General features: G+C 45.5%; 1 protein-coding gene across 1 annotated transcript in view; it reads right to left on the reverse strand.

Moving 5' to 3' along the window:
• Positions 1 to 17,220, reverse strand: part of CACNA1A (calcium voltage-gated channel subunit alpha1 A) — a 202,758-nt gene that overhangs the window by 166,079 nt on the left and 19,459 nt on the right. The window contains exon 2 of the mRNA XM_006918781.1: positions 158 to 263. Within this exon, the coding sequence (XP_006918843.1) occupies positions 158 to 263 (106 nt within the window). The remainder of the gene's footprint in view (positions 1 to 157; positions 264 to 17,220) is intronic.

Raw genomic sequence — 17,220 nt, forward strand, 5'->3', positions numbered from 1 at the left:
GATTATTTGTGTTTATGGAAGTAAGGCTTCCTGAGCCAGGGGCCCACCATCCACCTCTTGGCTCCAACACTGAGAGCCCCCTCTGCCCTCTGCCCCCACTGCCACATCAGTTTGCCACAAGAGTGGAGGAGAAACCCCCAAGAGAGACATCACTCACCAATCGTTCAGACATGGGGGTCTTGTCATCATCAGGTAGGTGCTGCTCCAGGGCGAGGACGATGCAGTTTGCTATGATGGTGGCTAAAATCATATATTCAAAGGGAGTATCAGCGAATTAAGGAAAATCTTTCCAGCTTCTTTAGGTTCACAGCAAAACCGAGTGGAAGGTACAGAGATTTCCCATGTGTCCCCTGCGCCCCCCCACATTCACAGCCTCCCCCACTATCAACATCCCCCGCCCCAGACTGATGCATTTGTTACAATCAACGATCCTACATCGACACATCATAATAACTCAAAGTCCATAGTTTACGACAGAGTTCACTCTTGGTGTTATGCGGTCCATGGGTTTGAGCAAATTATAGCGACACGTATCCGCCATCACAGTCTCGTACAGAGTAATTTCACTGCCCTAAAATCCTGGCAGATGACTTTTTGAAGAAAATGTGGACATTCTTCCTCTATCTCACCTCCAACATTCGTTAGGCAAATATGAATTCAGCACCTACTGTGTGCCAGGCCCTATTCTGGGCCCTGGAGACACTGCCGAGAATAAAATAGACAAAAATCTCTGCCCTCGGGGCAGAGAACTGAGTAAGTGAGACAACTACCTTATATAGGACATTAGAAGATGGTGAATGCTATGGAGAAAAAAAGCAGGAAAGGAGGTCAGGGTTGCAATTTAAAATACAGTGGTCAGAACTGGCACCAAAAGCAGGAGCAGCAGAAAAAAAAAAAAACCAATAAATTGGACTTTGTCAAAATTTAAAACTTCTGTGTGTCAAAGAGCATTATCAAGAAAGTGAAAAGACAACCCACAGAATGGGAGAAAATATTTGCAAATTATATGTCTGATAAGGGTCTAGTATCCAGAATATATAAAGAACACTTATAACTCAACAATAAAAAGACAAATAACCAATTTTAAAAAACTAGCAAAGGGCTTGAATAGTTCTCCAAAGAAGATATTCAAATAGCTAACAAGCACATGAAAAGATGCTCAATGTTATTAGCCATTAGGGAAATGCAAATCAAAATCACAATGAGATACAACTTCACACCCCCTAGGATGACTAGAATTAAAAAACAGAAAACAGTAGGTGTTGACAAGGATGCGAGAAATTAGAACTGCTGTGTATTGACTGTAGATGTAAAATGATGAAATGTAGCTACTCTGGAAAATAGTTTGATGGTCCCTGAAAAAATTAAACATAGAATTACCATATGATCCAGCAATTCCAATCCTAGGTATATGAACAAAATAAATGGGCATGTTCACAGCAGCACTATTCACAATTTCCAAAGGTAGAAACAACCCAAATGTCCATCAAGGAATAACTGTTAAACAAAATGTGGTATATCCATAAAATGGAATATTATTCAACCATAAAAAATGAAGTACTACTACACGCTATAGTGTAGTTGACTCTCAAAAACATTATGCTAAGTGAAAGAAGCCTGACACAAAAGATCTCATATTGTATGAATTCCACTGATGTGAAATGTCCAGAACAGCCACATCCATAGAAACAGAAAGCAGACTGGTGGTTGCCAGGGGCTGGGGGAGGGGGAACTGGGGAGTGAGCACTTCGTGTTTTATAACTAGACAGAGGTGACAGTTGCACAACACGGTGGGTGTACTAAATGCCACTGAATTAATTACATTAAAATGGGTAATACTGTTATGCGAATTTCACCTTAATAAACAAATAATATGGTGGCCAGGGCAGGCTTCTGAGTAGCTGACCTTTCAAGACCTGAGGGAGGGCAGAGGCAGTTCCCAGATGCAGCAGTCCATCTCCTTCCTCACAAGCTCCTCCCCGCACCCTGGGAACTCTCCTCCGTGTTGATGAGGTCATCAGAAGGTCCCACTGGAGAGTCTGCACTTGGGAAGGGTCTGTCCTGCTCAATTCATATTAGAGCCTGATCTGCTGATCAGTTGGTGCATGACAGTGTCCCCTGTCCCCCTGTCAGATCTGTAGAAGCACACTCGAATCCAACAGCCTCGATAAATGGAGACGGCAACCTCCGAGAAGGAGGTTTAGGTGTGAAGAAACTGAAGTGAGAGGGAGAAAGCCATAGGATGCTCTTACTCTGCAGCAAGGTTTTCCAACCTCGGCACTACCGACATCTGGGGCCGGATCATTCTCTGGGATGGGGGCCGTCTCCTGCTCTGTAGGGTGTTGAGCGGCATCTCTGGCCTCCACTGAATTCCAGTAGCACTTCTTCCTCTCCGATTACGACAACCAAAACTACCCAAACTTATGACAACCAAAAGTGATCTCCAGACATTACCAAGTGTCCCCTGTGAAATCCACTGTTGTGCAGAAGGATCAAATAGAGTGTCGTGGTGAACTTGGCCATGTTAAGCCACTGTCTTCCTCCCAACTTTCTCCCTTGGCAATTTAACTGGCTTCAGTCTCCTCTTTGGCCCTAGGGCTAAGTTTGGCATTTTGGAAGCTCCACAAAACCAAGGGATCTTACGGGCCCTTGAGGAGGAGTTGGAGCATATACCCACTTTCCAGGTGGGAAAACAGAGTCTGAAACAGAAAAGCTGGGAGTAAAAGTCTACATAAGCCAGGAAAACCAGGCCTTCTTTGTCGCCAGCCCCAGCCTTTGCCTCCAGCTGAAAGCAGCTGAGTTGCACTCCATGCACACTCTGAAAAGCAAATCTGAGACTCAGGGCAATTTGGGGAGCCAACAAAAGCCAGCCTTGCCGCCGATCGTCTCTGATTGGCTTCCTGCCTCCGAGCTGACAGTCATTAGAGCACAGAGAACAAAGCTGGGCTCTGTTGCACAAATACTCTATTCTGCCTCACCCTGCAGCCCGGAAAATAAGAGACAATATTTGTACACAGAGAAGCAACGCCAAGCCCTTCCCTGGCCTCCCCTTGCCGAGGCTTCTGAAGTCATGATTTGAATCTGATGATTTTGCTTCCACTCCCTGCCACTAGCTCTCTGCTCGCTTCTGCATGAAGCTACCTTTTCATTCCTCTGGCCCCCTGAACCCCTGACCCCAAACAGCTGGGATGTGACTTCCTTTACATGAGATTCAAGCTGAGGTTCCAGGAAGCATCCCAGAAAGCCAGAAGCGAGCAGCACTTTTATAGACTGCATTACCAGGGTTTCAGGTGCCCAGTGTTGCCTGGATTTCAGACCCAGAGCTCCCTGGGTACAGTGATGAAATCTTAGTCAGCATACCAGCAAACAGAACAAGGCTGCCTCCTCCTCCCTTATTTCTGCTTCTTAGTTCTTGTCAGACACAGCCACACTGGCTATGAAATTCATCTCTCCATGCACCCACAGACCCTGCCAATGTCCACAGATGTGCCCCCAAAGGGAACCTGTAACAATGACCTCATATTCTTGTCAACCAGTTCGTGGTCCAAGAACCAGCAGCATCGATAGCATCCAGTGAAATTCAGGGTCTCAGACCCCAAGCCGACCCTCTGAGTCAGAAGCTGCATTTTAGCAAGAGCTTCAGGCAAGCTGTGTGCACACTGAAGTTTGGCAAGTGCTGCCTTAGATCTATTTCAGGGGCAGGAGGAGCCCAGGTAATTGTGGCTTTGAGTCATCCCAAAAGAAGTGGGGGCTCCTCTTTCTCTCCCAAGCTTTCTCCTCCATGTTCCGACCCCAGAAGGAGAATTCAGCAGTCCTGGTCTTCTGCCACCACTCAGACAAAGGGGCTGATAAGAAACCCTAAACCTTGATGAAACAAGAGCAATGTTGGAATAAGACAGATAGGCAGAAAAGAAAATTATGACTTAATGCAAGTGGAAGTATTCATAGCCTTCCCATGACTCCCATTTCACTCAAAAGCCAGGTCCTCCCAGCGGCCAGCAAGGCCCTGCAGGACCCGCTCCCATCACCTCCCTGCCCTTGTCTTCTCCATTCTTCCCCTTGCTCTTGTAGCTGCAGCCACATTAGCCTCCCTCCAAGTTCTCCAAACACACTAGGCGTGCCCTGCCCCGCGGCCTTTGCACCTGCTGTTCTTGCTCCTGGGACGCTCTTTCCCCAGAGACTCACATGGTTCCCTGCCTCACTTTCTTTAGGATTTTACTCAAAGTTCGCAACCTCAGTGAGGCCTTCAACCACCTTTCCCTGCTTTTCCCTTGGTCTTTGTCCCCAGACAAATATCTGCTATATTTTCCTTCTTTATCTCATTCACTGTTTGTCTTCCCTCCTAGACTGTAAGCTCTGTGCAAGCAAGGATTTTTGTCTAGTTTGTTCACTGCTTTGTCCTCAGCACCTTCGAGAGCATATGTTATATCTAGTAGGTGCTCAATAAACACCTGTGCAAGGAAGAAAGGGTGGGTGGGTCCTGCTTTCTGCACCTCTTCCCCGACTCCATCTCATGCCAAGTCTCTGTGGGCACGTTAAGAACACAATCAGCTCCTTGAAATGAACAATGATGTGGCTGGCACACAGACAAAGATGGGATACTGAGTTCCTGGCATGGGAAGAGATGCTTCACCCCAGGCAGAAGTCAAAGGCGGTCCAGGCAGGGGGAGTCAGGCTTTCTCAGCCCAACCCCAAGTTGTGCCTGATCCTCCCGATTTAGAAAGCCTGGGTTCTAACTCACAGCTGCGGTGAGCAATGCCTCTGCTAGATGAGCTGAGCCTTCCTGTTCCCAGATTGGTTGGGGAGAAAGCACCTGTGTCAGCGGGATCCAGAATAATCAGCCAGCCGAAGAGGCCAAGGGGAGGAAGGGTTGGAGGAGAACAGATGAAAGGAGAGAAGCATCCCTGATGGGAGGAAAAGCTGGCTCCTAAAATGGCCTGTGAAAGGCAGGGTAACGAACAGCCCTGCAGGCAAGTGCAGATGCACAAAGCTCCCCCCACAATTAAACTGATCAGGACCCACAGAGGCCCTGGAGAGGGGCTGTGTATGACACTGGAAACGACCAAGTGATTCTTCCCAGGGAGGAGGGCTGCATCTGCTAACTGAAGCTGCTCCTGGGATCCAGAACATCAAGGAAAATCAATTTGCAAAGTGAGCATGGCTGATGGTTCCAGCCCCTTAGCAGGACCTTGCAGAATATCCAAGTAATTTATCCTTTTTGTGGTGTCCCCATCCCCATCTCATTTCCAACCCCCTGTGGTTGGTGTGAAAATCAAATTAGGTTTGTTAACTCATCAAGGTCTTGCCTCTACTATGGGGCTGCCTGGTGGGTGTCTTCTGAGGAAACAGATACTTTATTGAGTCAACCAAGCAGTTGAGCTTGTGAGGAGAAGCCAAACGGACCTTCCTTTCCTGTTAGTTCCATGCTCATCACAATTACCAGGAAAAGTGGGGGATACCAGGACTCAGATGTATGGGTGAAGAACGTATTCCTTGCTCCGCTAAACAAGCCACAATTTAATTCAGCAATATGATCAACGACCATGGGGCCATTAACAGGCGTAACAACCATAATTACAGCTGCCATTTGTTGAGAGCTTTGTTGGGCAGACACCGTGCCAAGCACTTTATACTCATTGTTTCAGTTAATTCCCAGCAAAAAATTTACAAGGTGGGTTCTGTTGCAAGCAAGACTCAGAGAGGTTAAATAAATTGCTCAAGGTCATAAGGAAGTACTGGAAGAGCTAGGGCTCACCCTAAGATCCATGCTCTTTTAAGCTGGTGGTCCCCACAGGCCACTCAGCAGCTTGCCCTTATTTAAAAAGTGGATGGTTTTATCTTTATTTAAAAATTAGAGTTGGGGTACACCTGGGCCTTAACCATATGGATGAGACCAAGTGGACTATACTTCACCTGAGTCCCAACAAACTGCCACAATTTAACGTAGTAACGATCAACCATCACTTGCTAGTCCACGCCCTCATAAGTCCATATCATGTGGGTCCTATTAATAATCCGAAGGGCCTGCAGTTCTCAAATCCAGGATTCAAACTCTTCAACACACAGTACCAACCAAAAATCAAGCCTAGAAAAGAGCTCTCCAACCAACCAGCCCATCTGCTTGAGTTCAGTGGTGACAACACACTAACAAGGGCAACTCTGGTGCTTCCAGGGATGTTTTCAGCACCACGGCCAGTGACAAGAGGACCGCGTTTAATTTCGTATCCACATCCTAGGCAAGACTGGAGCAGGGCAAGCAAACCCAGCGCCAAATATTAACACTCTCTGAGACATTTGTAAAGACCTACATTTCACATACAGGGTAGAAGCAGAAAAACTAAACCAAACCAAACCAAAACAAAAAAACATTCATTTTGTCAGCAAGAAAATCGAAGAGAAAATTAAAAACCTGACACAAATAGATTTAATGTGTCATGTCATTTGTTTTTTAATATTATCCGAGGATTTTCAACACTTTTCTTCTGAAAAGATGAGTCTACCCAGGGCAGCTAGATCATACTTCTGCACAGAAAATTGGAAATACCTACATGAGAAATCATAGAGCAGAGTAGTTGAAAGGGTTTGGGGATCAAACATGGTTTGGAGCTTAGGCAAAAATTTTCTTTCCTGAGCTTCAACTTCCCCATAAAATGTGAAAAGTAGAACGTATCTTACAAGGCTATGTGAGAATGGAAGGAGTAGATAAACACAATACACTTAAAACAGGGCCCAACATATAGTACATACTCAATAAATGTGTTTTATTATTATTTACTCTAGTTCTTGTGATGATTGGAAAACTCAGTAAGCTTAGGAAAGCATAAGATGGGATTCATCTCATTATGATCATGCAATCAATATTTTTATTACAATTGCTGCTATTAATATTATTAACTTTCCTGTTTCTTTTCTTTTCTTTTGCCATGTAAGTCTCACTCTCTTTCCTTCACTGAAGGGTATTAACACTCATGCTCACCATGGCTGGCTAGGCCTTCTCTCAATTCTAAAATAATTCCAAGAGCAAAGTACAGTGAATGCATGTGCTCTACTTCCTGAACATCAGCCTCAAAATAAATACTTCACAAATCTGCATTGGACGTTGCAAATAAATACAATCATACAAGAGGTTACCTTTTGTGTCTGGCTTCTTTCACTCAACATAATGTGTTTGAGGTCCATCCACATTGCAGCATGTATTCAGTATATCATTCCTTTTCATGGCTGAGTAATATTCCATTGTACGGATGGACCATCATTTGTTTATCCACTCATCCACTAATGGACTTTTGGGCTGATTTAACCTTTTGGCTAGCTAGAATAGGCAAATCCATACAGCCAGAATGCAGTCTGGTGTTTGCAGAAGCTGGAGAAAGGAAGTGGGGATCTGAGAGCAACTGCTAATGGGGACAGGGTTTCCTTTTGGGGTGACAAAGATGTTTTGGAATTAGACAGAATTAGCAGTTGCACATTTTGAATGTACTAAATGACACTGAATTGTTCATTTTACAATGGTTAAATCAGGTTATGTGAATCTCACCTGAATTAAAAAAAAAAAAATCCCTGTTGGTTTTGTTTCTTTTCTTTTCTCTTAATTCTCAGAGTTCCCATCATACGACTTTACTCACTGACTTTTCTGGCTGACTCTTTCTTCAGGACCTTGACCATAAAGAGAAACACCACCCAGGACAACACTTAAGATCCCTTTTTTAAAAAACAACAGATGGTTTTAGTTATAAAGGAATATGTGTTTATTGTATTCTTCCATTTTCAATTTTTATAATTTACAATGTATCATTTAAATGTATCATGAAAAGTCCTTACTGCACCCTACTTCTCAGAGATAACCATCACTCACAGTTTGGTGTTTATCTTCCAGATTTTTCCCGACACACTTGCTGTGCACTGGCTGCTCTCTCTGCCTGGGTTACTCTTCCCCCCGATCTGAGCAGGGCTCATTCCTTCACTTCCTTCAGGTTGTACTAAAACTTATCTTCCCTGGCTACCTGATCTCAAATCTCAACCCTGCCAACATACCTCCATCCCTGTTTGTTTTTAGCAGTGTCTCACATCAAACAAACTACGTATTTTATCTCCCTTCTTGATGTTGGCCTCCCTCACTGAAATGTCAGCCCCTGTAGAGCAAGAATTTATCTGATTTGTTCTCTGCTGTGTCTCCACCAACACATAGTAGGTGCTCAATAAATTCTATTGAATGAATAGAAACAAATATACAAAATCACCTTTCCCCTTTACAAAACTGGGATCATGATACCTAATTGCTGGAATTTGCTGTGCCCCTCATCACACTGGGCTGTTTTCCATATCAGCACATGCGAGTTCCCTCTTTTTTTTTTGGACCTCCCTCTTTTAAAAGGCTGTGCAGTATTCCTGTGAATGGATGCATCATCATTTATTTAATATTCCCCTAAACGCTTCCAGTTTGTCTCTATTACAAGCAAAGCTGTGATGAATAATCTGACCAAACCTCCTTGTGCACTTGTGAAGATTTTTTCTGCAAGATAAATTCCAAGATGTGGAATTGCTGGGTCAGAGGGGGTGCACGCTTGATATTCTCACAGATATCGCCACGTCAACCCTAGATAGTCACAGGGCTATATTTTCCAGTTTCTAAAAAATGAAGTGACTGTGTGTGTGTTTTCCTTCTGAAATCAAATCCATAACGTTAATGTATAAATTGCTCTGTATCAAAGTTTAAATAAGGAAAAATTAACATGACTCAGGGAAAACACACAACCACACGCACACATGCATGCATGCAAAAGCAAAATGAAGTTCTCTCGATGAAAAAGAGAAAGGAAAAAAAACAAAACAAGTTTTGAGCAGGAGGCGTTGGGCACTTTAAAACTCTTGGGGTCCCTCTCTTTTTTTCAGAACAGTAAAGTTCTCCAGGGACATCCAAGGGTTCTGAGGTCTCTGTTCCTGATCCAATTTACAACCACGTTCCCTGATGCATTCACTCTACGGAGGAGAAGTCCTTCTCCTCTCTCGCACTGTCACTCCTGTGCAGTGGTCAGTGAAATCCTCCATTTCCTCTGTCTTCTCTATACATGCCATCTACCTCTTGACTTAAACTCGAACCTGGAAATTTTCTGAAAACCATCAATTCCAAGGCAGCTTCAAAGTTCCCAAGTATAAAAGGATAATCCAGCCCAGAGAGATGTCTACCATGTTGACCTTGAAGAAACTCAGGGAGGCTAAGGAGAAGAGCCCCAAGAAAACAAGTGAGACAAAGAAGGACCCTCCTAACCGAGGTGGGGTGAGAAAGGTACCCAAGAAGCCAGATGAAGTAAAGAACGCTCCCTCTCAATACATGCAGCCAAGGAGAAGGCCCCCAAGAAATGTGGCAAGGCCAAGAGGTCCCTTCCCCAAACCAGGGAAGTCCATGAAGGTCCCTCTCAGCACCACTGGGCTCAAGAGGAAGTCCAAAGTCAAAGACATTCCCAGCAGTCAAGATGCTGAGACCCCCACAAAAATAAGAGCTGGGATTAAGAATCTGATAAACCCTGTTACTTTCTATGCCTTTCAAGTTCCATGTGGAGAGACCATTATCCCTCGCTTCTTTTGTCATTGGAAGACATTCCTACATCCTCAGGAATGACTAAAACCAACTCCAAGCCACTCCAGAAATGCACACCCAGAAGTGACACCAGCCACCTCCAAAATATCCTTTTCGAGCATTCTTCTCTTTAACCATCACACTTCTCCTTCCAGCTCACTAATATTCTCAGACGCAAACCAACATCCATCCCATCGAGCCCTGTCACACATGAACATCATTTCTCAGCACCCTCTTCTACCTTCATTTCCTTCCTTGTCAACCTTACACAGGTTGGTTGTGTACCACTCCCTTGAAAAAAAGCCAAAAGCCCATCCCTGGATGAACCCAACTAGTTGCCTTCCCAGTGCCCGTACAGAGGAACATTCCTGAATGAGATCAATGATCTGCACTGTTGATGGGAAAATCATGATCCTAAACCTCAAATGGGCATTCAGGAATGTCAGTATCCTGGTGGGAGTGACCAAAGTTAGAAAAGCAAATATTCTCCCATCATTAGATACCCCACCTTAACCCCTAATCTTCTAGCCACCAACCCATGTCTCCTTTTTATAAAAAAAAAAAAAAAAAAAGAGTTGATTACATGGGTTACCTCCACTTCCTCACCTCAAATACCCCTCTGGGCTGCCTTCTAGCCCCATCACTCAACCAAAACTCTTCTGGAGAGAATCACCAAAGACCTCCAGACAGCCAAATCCTTGGGCCACTTTTCTTTGCTCAGATTACTTGGCCATGCCCTCCTGTTGTGTTTTCTTAGTTTTCCTCCTATTTTTGTCACTATTTCTCTCTCCTCTTTTTGCTCCTCCTTTCTAATAAATCTGTAATTGTTGGTCTTCTCTGGGGCTCAACCCTAGGTAATCTTCCCTTCTTTATCTATAACCACCTTCTAGTGGGTCTCATGCACCTTGATGTGCCATTTCCACTCATCGCTCTGCTCAGTGTCCTAGGAGAGGCAGGGCTGGCTCTTGCGAACTGTGTCACTCGACTTCTCTCATCTCTTACATTCTGGGTGAGTCTGGCCAACGGGAAGCACCAACAAGATGTTAGAGGGAAAGAAGAGGAGTTAGGGTATTTCTTCTCCCCAGATACAGAGTGAGGCTCCGGTGATGACTGTGTCCTTTTGTGCCTTCTCAGAAGCAACTCAAACTTCATGGGCGCATCTGTATCCATTTCCTAGGGTTGCCTCAACGAATCACCACAAACTGGTTGGCTTTAAACAACATAAATTTATTCTCTTATAGTTATACAGGCTGGAAACCCACAATTAAGATGTCAACAGGCCTGAGCTCCCTCCAAAGGCTCTAGTGGAGGATCCTTCCTGGCTTCTTCCAGCTTCCGGTGGCTCCAGACATTCCTTGGCTGGTGGTCGCATCACTCCAATCTCTGCCTCCATCGTCACAAGAGCCTCTCTCCCCCTTTCTCTTTTAAGAACGCATCACAAAACTTGCCCACCATTGCATCCTCATCGCCCATCCCAGTGCCTGGCACACAGCAGGGCCCCCATAAATGTCTGTTGAATGAGAGAAGTAATCCACATCTGCTTCATTTCCCTTTAGATCTCAGCAGCAGTCCTTTTGGTATTTTCCACCTTCTCCTCCAGCTGTTGCATCGGCAACTCATGTTAAACAGATTTCCCAGAATTCCTCAAGCCCCTAGTGAAACCACCTTCTCTGCTCCCTGTGCACTTCCTCAAATATTTGGGTCTGCCAGGCCTTTCCTCTGCTGGCCCTGCCATCCATGAAGATTCTCCTTGAAGCTTTATCATTAAAAAATAAACCAGCATCTTCTGTGCCTCCAAGAGAAGCTTTTACTTTTGCAAACTCTATTGATTTAATCCTAGAGGCTGCTGGCAGCAGTCCCAGGAGCTTAATCAATATGACAACACCCAGTGAGGCCAGAACATCAAGGAGCCTCAGCCAAAATCTTCTGCTTGGGTCTTCACTGACCCTGACTGAATCTCTAACGACGATGAAGAAAGATTTACAGTCGAGGATAGGATATTTGCAATTACTCCAGGATCCTGCTTAGGTGAGCAAAAGGAAACGTCTTCAGGCTTGAGGTGCTTCAGAGCTATTTGTTAATTTGCTACTACAGTTGATTCCCAGGGGGGCTAAGCAAGCAAGAAACCAAAGACAACAGATAAAGACTGCAGGTTCTAGAACCTGAGTATAATCTCTCTGGTGAAGTGAGCAGGAGCAGAACAGACAAAGGGGAGGTAGGAAAGAGAAGATGATGATGGCAAGGGTTAAAACTGAATGAGTTAAAACAGGGACTCCTTCACCCCTCCGCAGATGCTAAGTGATCAAGGGAGAAGAAGGCTGTAGGAAGAATAAGGTTGAGGATGACTGAATCGATGCCCAGCACTTCAGAAACCATTCATCTCCTCAATGGAAAAGTCTGGCAATTCTTTCCCAAATCTTTTTTCAAGATTAAAAAACAGGAAGAGGAAGTAGAAGCCATACGGGAAGAAAGCAGAAGGGAAATAATATTTATTAGCTGGAAGTTTAAATGCATGTTGAGTCTACATAACTCTCACAAGAACATTGTGCTTAGACATCAGCCCCTATGCACAGACGATGAGGTGTTACAGCCCAATATTCCATATCCTGCTGCACTAACAAACAATCTCCCAATCTCAGCGGCTGAAAACACTGCAGGTCAATTTTCTTGCTCATGCTCTGTGTCCATTGCAAGTGAGATAGGGACTCTGTTCTACGCCGCCCTCTCTCCAGCACTTAGTCTGAGGGAGGCTCCATCTCTGTGCATGCATGATGGTGGAAGCAGGCAAAAGGAAACACGACGAATCATAATGCTGACTTTTAAACCTTCTGCCCAGAAGTGACACATGTCATTTCCCCTCACACTCCATGGGCTTAGTCAAGTCACAAGGCCGTGCCTAACTTCAAAGAGGTGGGGAAGAGACACTCTGCTGTGTGACTAGAGAGGAACCAGAAATATTAGCTGAGCAAGGTGAAGGATTTCCACTCAGGAAGATTAAAAGGATTTCCACTCAGGAAGGATTTCCACAGTCAGAATCACCACTCCTCATTATCTCCACAGCCAACAAAGTCAAAGAGCTTCAAAGATGGCAGAAGTGGGATCAGAATTCAGGACTACGTAGTCCATGGTCTTTTAGCTCTACTGCCCTGTACATGGCAGGAGTTGAGAATGATAGCCAACAAAGAGAAATATCAGTGGAGGCAAGGGACAGAAAGAACAAGAAAAATAATACATTGAATGTGAGAGAGATGGAAGGAACCAGAAAGTTAACTCCCGAACATATGTAAAGGGATCTTATCTTTAGAAACTGAAACATATCACAAATATTAGGAAGAGGATAGGGAGTTTCACACTCCTTTCAGAGAGAGAGGTCGACAGTAACAGAGAATGGAGTAGAGATTTACATGAAGCCACATAAGGAAGTAGGGGCACGACCACGAAGAAGACCTGCATGCTTCTCGCTCTTCCTCTGAAAGCTGCTATCTTGGCTCAGACTGAAGGTCCAACAAATACTCGTTGATGTAATAGCAGCCCCAGGAAGCCGAGGCCAGGCTTGCCAGGACTCCCATCAGTTGCGCAGTCCCTCCCTGGATGTTTTCCTGCGCGGTTCTGGGAAATCTGGACTGGAGTTGGATGGTGTTCCGGAACGAATGGTGCTGGCTTGGCCTTTCTGACTCCTCCCAGCCCTACCCAGGCCATACTAGAAGAGTGAAAGATCCTGGCTCTGCTGCAGGCGAGAATGCCAAATAGAAGGGTAGGCGAGTTTAGCGTTAGACCACGGGCTGGGGAAAGTGTTTAACATCACTGCCAACAAATCTTTGCCATTTTAGTCTTGAGCAACTATTATGTGCCTCCTAAGTACTTTCTGCATGTTAATTAATTGAGCCCTCTTTGCTTATCTGTCCAGATATCCTTCTGGTCAACCTTCAAATTACATCCAGAATAGTGGTTGCCAGGAGCTAAGGGAAAGGGAGGAATGGGAGGTGACTACTAACAGGTACAGGGTTTCCTTTTGGGGTTATGAAATGCTGCGAAACTAAACAGAAGTGACGGTTGCACAACACTGTGAGTGTGCTAAAGGCCACTGAACTATACACCACAAAATGGCAAATTTTAAGTTACATGTATTTTGCCACAATAAAATCTTTTAAAACCGTCAGAATCACCACTCCTCATTATCTCCACAGCCAACACCGTGTCCCATCCCCACTTACCTGAACCGGTACTATCATCTCCACCCAAATACCCAGCTTCCAAGCTCACCCCTCAAAGTCTGCCCCCTCTCCCTCCTCCCTCTACACAGTGGCCAGAGGGGCCCGTGAACATCTGAGTCCAGGCATATCTCTCCACATTCAGAAGTCCCCATGGCTCCCACCTCACTCACAGTAAAAGTCAAAGTCCTCCCTCAGCCCAGGAGGCCTTGCACAACCTGCCCTGTCACCTCCCTGCCCTCACCTCCTCCCATGTCCTCCCTTATTCACTCCCTCAGCCACTCTGGCTTTCTCACTGTTCCTCTGACGGGCCAAGCATGACCCTACCTCTGGGCCTTTGCATCTGCTGTTCCCTCTTCCCCTAGACATCCTCACGGCTTCCTCACCTCCTTCAAGTCTTGGCTACCTCCTAAGTAAGGACTTACTTAATATAGCAACTGGCCTCCCCACCCCTTCTCCTTGCTGCTTTTTTCTTCTATTGTCCTTATAATCAAAAGTACTATGCAACTTACTTTTTATTTTGTTTGTTGTTTATCCTATGTCTCTCCTGACGAGAATGTAAGCTTATGAAGACAAGGACTTTTGTCTGTTTCCTGTGTCTAGAACAGTGCTTTGCCCACTATATACCCTTGATCAGTATCCAAGAAATAAATGTACAGCCCTATGAGAGGAAGACTGTTTCCTGCCCATTTTATAGAGACATAAAACTGAAACTCATTATCAGGCAGGAAGCTGGTAATGGCTGGGCAGTCACCCAGCTGACTCTGAGATCACAGCCCAGGTTCTCAACCACATGATTGTTCCTTATTATTATCCATGCAGCAAGGATGAACTAAGCATCTACTACATCCCAGGTGGCATTCTCAGTGCTGGGGATATAACAGAGGACAAAAAAGATAGAGTTCAGCTCTCATGGAGATGACACTGTACCTGACTCACCCCTTTCCTGCTCCAAATCTCACTTGCCTTCCTGTTTGGGGAGGGTTGGGAAATTCTGGGTGTGCAATTTAAAATAAGGTGGATGCCAAGAAGGTGGCCTTTGAGTAAAGGCCTGGAAGAGGTGAGGCTACCTGCATGAAGCGGGATGCAGGCAGACAGAACAGCCAGTGCAAAGGCCCTGAGGTAGGACTGTACCTGGTGCGTTTGAAGAAGAGTAAAGAGGCCAGCATGGTGGGAGCCAGGTGAGTGAGGGGAGACCGTGGGGACAAGAGCCCAGAAAGCCTCGTGGGCTTCTCAAGGCACAGAAAATCAGCAATGGGCAAGGAAAATGGTGACTAAGAGCTTGAGAATGAGAGGGGGAAGAAATGAGGGAGAGGAGCCTGAGCTCAACGTCCCCACCACCATCACCTCCATGTCTTAGACAAATGAGTTTGGTTTTAGGAAAACCCATTCATTCCAGTGGCCTGACCTGCTCTCCTGAAAGACAGGAGCAAAGGAGAGAAGGAGAGGCTAGCCTTGTTTAAAAAAAGGAAGAGAAAAGAAGGATAAACAGAGAAAGAGAAGAGAGAAATAGTGATATATAATAGCACATACTGTATCAGGATTTGGCAAGGTATAGCCTGTGACATGTTTTTGTGAATAACGTGTTACTGGAAAACAGCCATGTCCATTTGTTTACGTATCGTCTATGGGTGCCTTTACTACAATGGCAGAGCCAAGTGGCCATGACAGAGACTCTGAAGCTCACAAAGCTGGCGATCTTTACTATCTAGCCCTTTGCATAAAGTTTGTTGACTTCTGAACTATAACAACAACATATAACTGCATGTTAATATATTAAGTACCTGTAGCATGTATTTCTATGTTAATATCTAACTATATAATGTAAAATGGTATAATAACTACTATTATAACTAACATCTACATTGAGTGCTTGCTGTCTGCTGGGTACTGAGCTAAGCTTTTTTGACTACATTATTGCATGAAATCTGTTCAACAGCTCATTGAATGAGGAAATTATTATTACTGATTAAGAACACAGACTCTGGAGTCAGACAGCCTGGGTTCAAATACCACCTTTATCATTTGTGGACTGTGAGACCTTCAGATGAGCTACTGAATCTTTCTGTCCTGGTTTTCTCCTTGTCACAGGGGTAATGACAATGGCACCCACCCCTCAGGGCAGTTAGAGGATGAATTTAATTGATGCAAGTAAGGCGCTTGCCATGTTGTCCAGAACTGTTATTACCATAATTGTTTTTATTTGGCAGCCGAAGAAACTGAGGTACAGAGAGGTGAAGTCATTTGCCCAGGCGGTCAAGCCTTTGTGGTTGAGCCAGGATTTGAACTCATGCAGCCATCACTGCCAGAAGCAGGGATCCAGCAAAGTTGGTAAAGGGGCGGTGAAAACTAGGAACCACAGAGCTCATGAGAGGCGAAGCCAGAACATGGCTCTGGGGGGCTCGGGTCTGTCCACCTCTCTCCTCATTGTCCTGGACCTTGGAGTGGTGGGAAGGCGAGGACCTGGCTGGTCCACTGCCAGAAGCAATGAGGGGCTGCTCTTCCGCTCTCCCTGGAGGGGAGGAAAGGCCAGTTAAGTTTGAATGGAGGAAAGTAAGACAGTGACAGCCTCATCATCATAGTGACTTGGAGGAGTTCAAAGAAGTGGGCGAGGCTGGGAGGTGACAGGCCATTGTTACAGCTACCGGGCTGACCCTTGAAGGGGCTGGAGACTGGGATCCATTGCTAATACAGCTGGACCAGAATTGAGTAGAGTGGGCGTGAGCCATTGTTAACACGTCTGGGCTACAATTTCCCTTGTGCACCTACTTCTGGCTGCCAAGACCCACTCCAAAGCGGGAGGAGCAGGTGAGGGAGGCAGGGGGGTCGCTTCCTGCCCCTGGGACCTGATCCACCTCCGTGGGCTCAGCCTGAGGGGTCTCTCCTAGGTTTCACCTTCAGCAAGATGGTCGCTTGCTTCAGGCATAAGGCTTACCCATGCTCAGCCTCAAGCCAAGGACACAGAATGCCAGCTGAGACTCCCACTACCAGCTCTCTAAGCAGAGTGAGAGGGAAAAGAAAAGCGAGAAGGCACTATCATGTGGCGAGAACCAATAATCACCACCACCAATAACAGTAATAACAGCAGCAAAGTAGGCTTTTTTTCTTGCCACCTGGGAATCTGATTTGTCCTTGTGGAAAAGACAGTGTGATGTGTCCACCAAATCTCCTCGTGGATGCACACATGAATTAAATGTCCCAGTCTCCCCTAGAGTTACATGGGCCACAGGTATTGGCTGTCTTCTGTGACCCAGAATCCACTCTCCCTCCTTTACCCTACTATGCTCAGGGAGAGTGACCTGTGGACAATCTCATTGAGCTCCATACCCTCTGGCTTCCAGTTGGGTTTGGACAATGGGGAGCCCTGGCAGGAGATGAGAGAGAACATGAAGTCAGAGCATTTATTCTGCTAGTTTCCTCAGGTTGCTGCTT

The sequence above is a fragment of the Pteropus alecto genome, unplaced genomic scaffold (genome assembly GCF_000325575.1).
Source record: "Pteropus alecto unplaced genomic scaffold, ASM32557v1 scaffold388, whole genome shotgun sequence".
In the NCBI taxonomy this organism is placed as follows: domain Eukaryota; kingdom Metazoa; phylum Chordata; class Mammalia; order Chiroptera; family Pteropodidae; genus Pteropus; species Pteropus alecto.